At 37.0% G+C, this 4,901-nt stretch overlaps 2 protein-coding genes across 2 annotated transcripts; one reads left to right on the forward strand and one right to left on the reverse strand.

Moving 5' to 3' along the window:
- Positions 1-854: 854 nt before the first annotated feature.
- On the forward strand, positions 855-1,840 carry MELLADRAFT_73005 (uncharacterized protein; the record flags this gene model as incomplete). The annotated part of the gene is made up of 3 exons (XM_007415302.1): positions 855-1,014; positions 1,086-1,366; positions 1,528-1,840. The coding sequence occupies 3 exons, from the start codon at positions 942-944 to the stop codon at positions 1,567-1,569; spliced, it is 396 nt and encodes a 131-aa protein (XP_007415364.1).
- Positions 1,841-2,021: 181 nt separating this feature from the next.
- MELLADRAFT_111055 (uncharacterized protein) lies at positions 2,022-3,035 on the reverse strand (the record flags this gene model as incomplete). The annotated part of the gene is made up of 5 exons (XM_007415409.1): positions 2,022-2,104; positions 2,190-2,289; positions 2,434-2,533; positions 2,679-2,831; positions 2,992-3,035. The coding sequence occupies 5 exons, from the start codon at positions 3,033-3,035 to the stop codon at positions 2,022-2,024; spliced, it is 480 nt and encodes a 159-aa protein (XP_007415471.1).
- Between the last annotated feature and the right edge of the window lie 1,866 nt (positions 3,036-4,901).

The following is a 4,901-nucleotide window of genomic DNA, read 5'->3' on the forward strand; positions in this document are numbered from 1 at the left end:
GACAATTTATGCCAATATGATCTTTCGACATAATACTGATCAGGCTTTTGTCCATTTCAACTTCATTTACCTCCAGCTCTAACGTACTACCATCCCAAGGTGAAGGCGTAGGTGAACACCATGTCGATCCAATGCCTACGCCTGCTTCTGTTATTCAATCGGAATTTCACACCCCTCGCTGTAATACCTTTTTTGATTCAGACGTAGACTTCCCTCAATCTTTACCACCTCTGGAAGGTCATGTAGATTGTAGTCTAGTACGAGAGGTGGTTTGGGAGGAGTGGGCTCATCGTAGGGTAACCAAGATGGTGGAGAAAGAAACTCAACTTACACCTCAGAAATCGAGGCATTGTGGAATTCCTTTTCAACTTCGACATGAGGTCGTACGCTGGCTTCTAGAGGTTAGCTAGATGCCGTGCATCCCTTGAATATATTTCATTTGATTGAATCTGACACATTCCCATTTGTCTGAACCTTTAGTTCGAGTTGTGCATCAAGCACTATCCTCCAATCTCTCCTCCCACCAGACATCGGGCTATCACCATGTTTTCAACATTCTGGTCTAAACGTGGACTACCCCAAAACTTGTCACCGGGTGAGGCTAGATTGGTGGCCTGTCGGTCAGGTGTCGCATGTATGGTACTGGCCTGTAAGGCCGACATAGACGTCTTTCAACCACTTTTTGTCTTATCTTTGAACATCTGGGTTAGTCGAGTGGTGGATTCTGGATGGATTCCAGTCGATGTCAATTGTTTAGCGGTTAGTACGACGATTTTTACGTTCAATCTATTTTGAAGCCACGAGTGACTTATCACTTACAATTTTTTTCGCAGGCATATGAGCGAACGATTCTCAGGGAGCTTTCATATGAGACAACAAAAGCCACTCCTTTTGACCTGGTTTCCGAACTTTCTATTGCTTCACCTGAGTTGGAAACACTCATGAGCCATTGTGGCGAGGATTGGGAGTTGATCGAAGAAACATTTGGAATCATCCTTGAACAATCCGTCCAAAGTGAGTTCATATGAAATTTTCATAATGACTCATTCATTCGAACGGCATGTCTGACTTTATCTTTCTCACAGATCAAGGTTATCTACAGTTTCGAACTTCTGTGATGGCCGCAGCGGCCTTATTTCTAAGTATGGAAGGTTGCCTTTTTGATCATCCCCTGGACCAGATGGCTACTCAAGGTCGACATTGGGTAAGGGACTCAGATGGATCTTGGCATAAAACGATCGATCGATCATCTCCGAATTCGGTCAGGGTGAAAATCGTAAGCGAAGTGATGAGTAACAACCATCTCATAGAGGTGGTTGAAGAAGATATCAAAGCTTCGATTATCCTCTTAATGGACTTGAACGAGGTAAATGATTAACTTTTGCTATTGTATGACTACATTCCCTTGGCCTTTCTACATGCCGTTTTTTCTCGAGAGCCGTGTTGAACTCTACCTTGACCATAATCCTACTAGTTACTGATCGCTCATCTTGGATTTGTTCTTTTGATGATGAATTTCCGTTTCAGAATGAAGTCGAACAATGCAAAGACTGGTGTGCAGCATTATAATGAAGAAGTCGATGCATATTTCTTTCATGAGTAATCTTTTCCTCTTATTGTTATCAGTGATTTTTTGGGGCTTCTCGTTCTCTCTGGCCATATGTCGTTAAATCAATAGTTTATTCCGGTCAAGTTTATTGTTCAGTGTAAGAAAAAAATATGTTTTTTTGGTGATAGTCATGCATTGTAAAGTATAGCAGTAAAATGTAAATAGAACAACGATTTAATGAAATGTTTAATTGTAGAATTAGTACATAAATGTAGTTTTCACTTCAGTTTCATCTGATCACTTTTGAGCAGGTCCTCATTTATGAAGAGATCTTGTGATAATGAAGCATAGTGATTTATAAACGGGGTTATTTAATAGGTATAAAGGCTATTGTAGGATTGATTTGAAAAAGATGACTACAAATGCTGGGGCCTCATGATGATCATAGAACCTCTACCCCGGGCTCTAATCTTCATTGAGGAAAACTCTTACTTGTAGATAAGACTTCTTTGATGCGATCTGATCCAAGCGCGCTTTGAATGACTTCAATCTCATCTACAACGTATGAAAGAGAAAGAAATGAATTACTGTATGACACCGTAACCTTTGAGTATCTTTTGGTATAGAACAAGATGCCTACCTTGATGAAGTTTATTGATTTGATGAAATTGATTATTATTTTCTTGAAGGGTAAATTGGATTTGATTTTTTAAATTAATTTGAAAGTTATTTAAAAGTTTCTTCAAGTAAAAAAAGGATGAATGAATGAAGAAAAAACCAAGCCAACATGTTTTTACAAAAAAAAAAGTTAGATTCAAAATTAAAGGATTTCTTTTATCCATATTTATAAAAACAAAAGGAAAAAAAGGTTGAGTTGTACTTACTTTTAATTTTAATTTTCTTTTGATTAATTGATATTTTAGTTGAGATTTTTGATCTTGATTTGATTTTTGTTGTAGTGAGAAGTTTTGGAAAATTGAATGACTTTATTACCACCAAGAAAAAATTGTCATCATCGTCGTCAAAAAGAAAGAAGGGTAAATGAGTATGAATAAATAATGACTTTAAAGATCAAAATCAAAGAAACTCAAAGTAGGATGGGCATATCACAAGAAGTTATGAAACTCACATTTCTTTATTTTGATTTTCTTGAAGTAATCTTAATTTGTTTTGATTTAAATTTGATTTAATTTCAATTTTTTTTAAGATTTCAATTTGTTTTTTCTTAATACGTTTTTGTACTCCGTTTTGTAAAGTTTCAAAAATCAATTTCATATCTAAACTTATATTTTTGTTTAAAATGAATAAAGTAAATAAACCAATGCAAATGTTGTAAAAAGAAGTTGTTTTTAATGGTTTTGAAAGGACAAAAAAAAGAAAGTGAGTATGGTTAATTTGATTACGGTTACCCGACCCAATTCAAAGTGATCATGAAGACTTACTTGGTTTGGGTAGGTAAACTTGAAGGAGGTGATTGTATTTCCATCTTTTTGAAAGTCACTTTTTTTGATGGAAGTTGGCTTGGTGGATGGAGTGCTCTTTAGAAGTAAGTTCTTGGTTGATCTGATTGAGAGGTCACCGTCTGATCCGATTGATGGGTAAATCAAGATGATGTCATCATTCTTTTCTGTTTACCTTGCTTTACCTACGCATTTATTGTAGTACAACATATTGATTTTTGATCTATTCATCTGTAGTCTCAATGACTTGTTGGGATGTCTCAATCCACAAGCAAAAATAGGTCTTGCAAATATTCTAAAAGACTATGTGGAGTCTGGACTAGCGATTGCAGGAAGCGACGAACAAAATACGCAAGGACATTTCACAGCGATGTGACGCGTCGGTCGTAATACCCAACCACGTCTATGACATCATGCTGAGATGTCCGAGCGGTCTAAGGAGCTGGATTCAAGTGTTACAACTTGCACTGATAGTGTTTCCCAGTAGGGCAACCTGCGGGGGTTCGAATCCCCCTTTCAGCACTTTCTTTTGCTTGATGCATCCATTGATTGATGAATTGCAATCAAGGTTTACTATAATTTTTGAATCCCTACGCTACTATGCTTCTAGTTGTAATCAAATTTCCAAGACTGTGGAAAAGAGATTTTTCTAGGATTCTCTTCCTGAGGAGTACTGCAATGGGTATGAATCAAAGGCGCCTTATGAGAAGTTCATATTTAAAATGTTCTATGCAACTTAGCAGTAGGTGGAGTACAACTTTCAAGTATGTTGAATAGCAAGACACTTGAGACTTTGATGTTTGATGTTTGATTGGATTGGATTGGATTGTGGTGAAGCATTCAACATTGGACAATCTGTGATCCTTTTACAACCCGTGTGCTCAATCAAGTTTTGCTTGACCATTTGAACTTCACGCTTTATTGATACAGCTGCATTACAGCTAGAAATGTAAGCATAATGCTTCAATCAAGTATCTTGATTGAAGGGCTGTTGACCACCAATCATATTCTCACCTACCACCACCATTGTGCCATTGTTGTATTTGTGTTCCATACTACATACAATGTTCTACTTTCTTCAATTACATTCAATATGTCAAGAGGTCCATCAAAACACCAATTGCAACTCAATGAGGAAGCAAAAGCATTGTACAATGTGTTGTGTATTTCTTTCTTTCTTGATGATATTGCCTAACCTTTCTTCATTCTAGTTCAACCAAGCAAAGAAAACAAGCTGGACTGTTGACCCTCATTGTGGCAGGAGTGGGATCCCTTATTATGAACAAAAGTCAGCTTCTGTTTAACCTTGATTCAAATCGTAGGACTCTGATCACTGATCACCTTTGAAATGTTTTCTCAAACCTGGACACCATTGGGAAGAAGTCAGCTTTGGTTTTCACTATCTCAATACATAATTCACTCATATTGATCTGTTTCAAGAACCAGGGTTGTTCAAGTTTCAAAGTCAATTTCAAGAGGAATTCAAAATTGTTTGCAGTGAGATTTCACCTTCTCTCTTGGAAATCTTTAATCAAACTGGCCTTTTGATTCATTTGATTTCACATCTTGATGTGAAATCAGCTTATTGCACCAACTTTAGGCTTGAAAAGCCCTCAAAAACCTAGACTGGAGTTATCTCCTACCAATGGATATCCCAATTTGGATGCCAGTCTTATAGATTCAACTTTTGGCAATGGAAACAACAAGATTCAAGTCATGTATGGTATTTCTGGTGATTCTGGATTTCATTTGTCTCTCAAAACCTACTCAGACAAATTGAAATGATTTTTATTTGTAATAGAACCACATAATGATGTGTATCTTGAATCACCTAGCCCAACCCCAGGAGCAAATGTTGTGGTGACCAAAGAACACAAACCAAGACAAGTGAC

The sequence above is a fragment of the Melampsora larici-populina genome (assembly GCF_000204055.1).
Source record: "Melampsora larici-populina 98AG31 unplaced genomic scaffold MELLAscaffold_50, whole genome shotgun sequence".
NCBI lineage: Eukaryota > Fungi > Basidiomycota > Pucciniomycetes > Pucciniales > Melampsoraceae > Melampsora > Melampsora laricis-populina.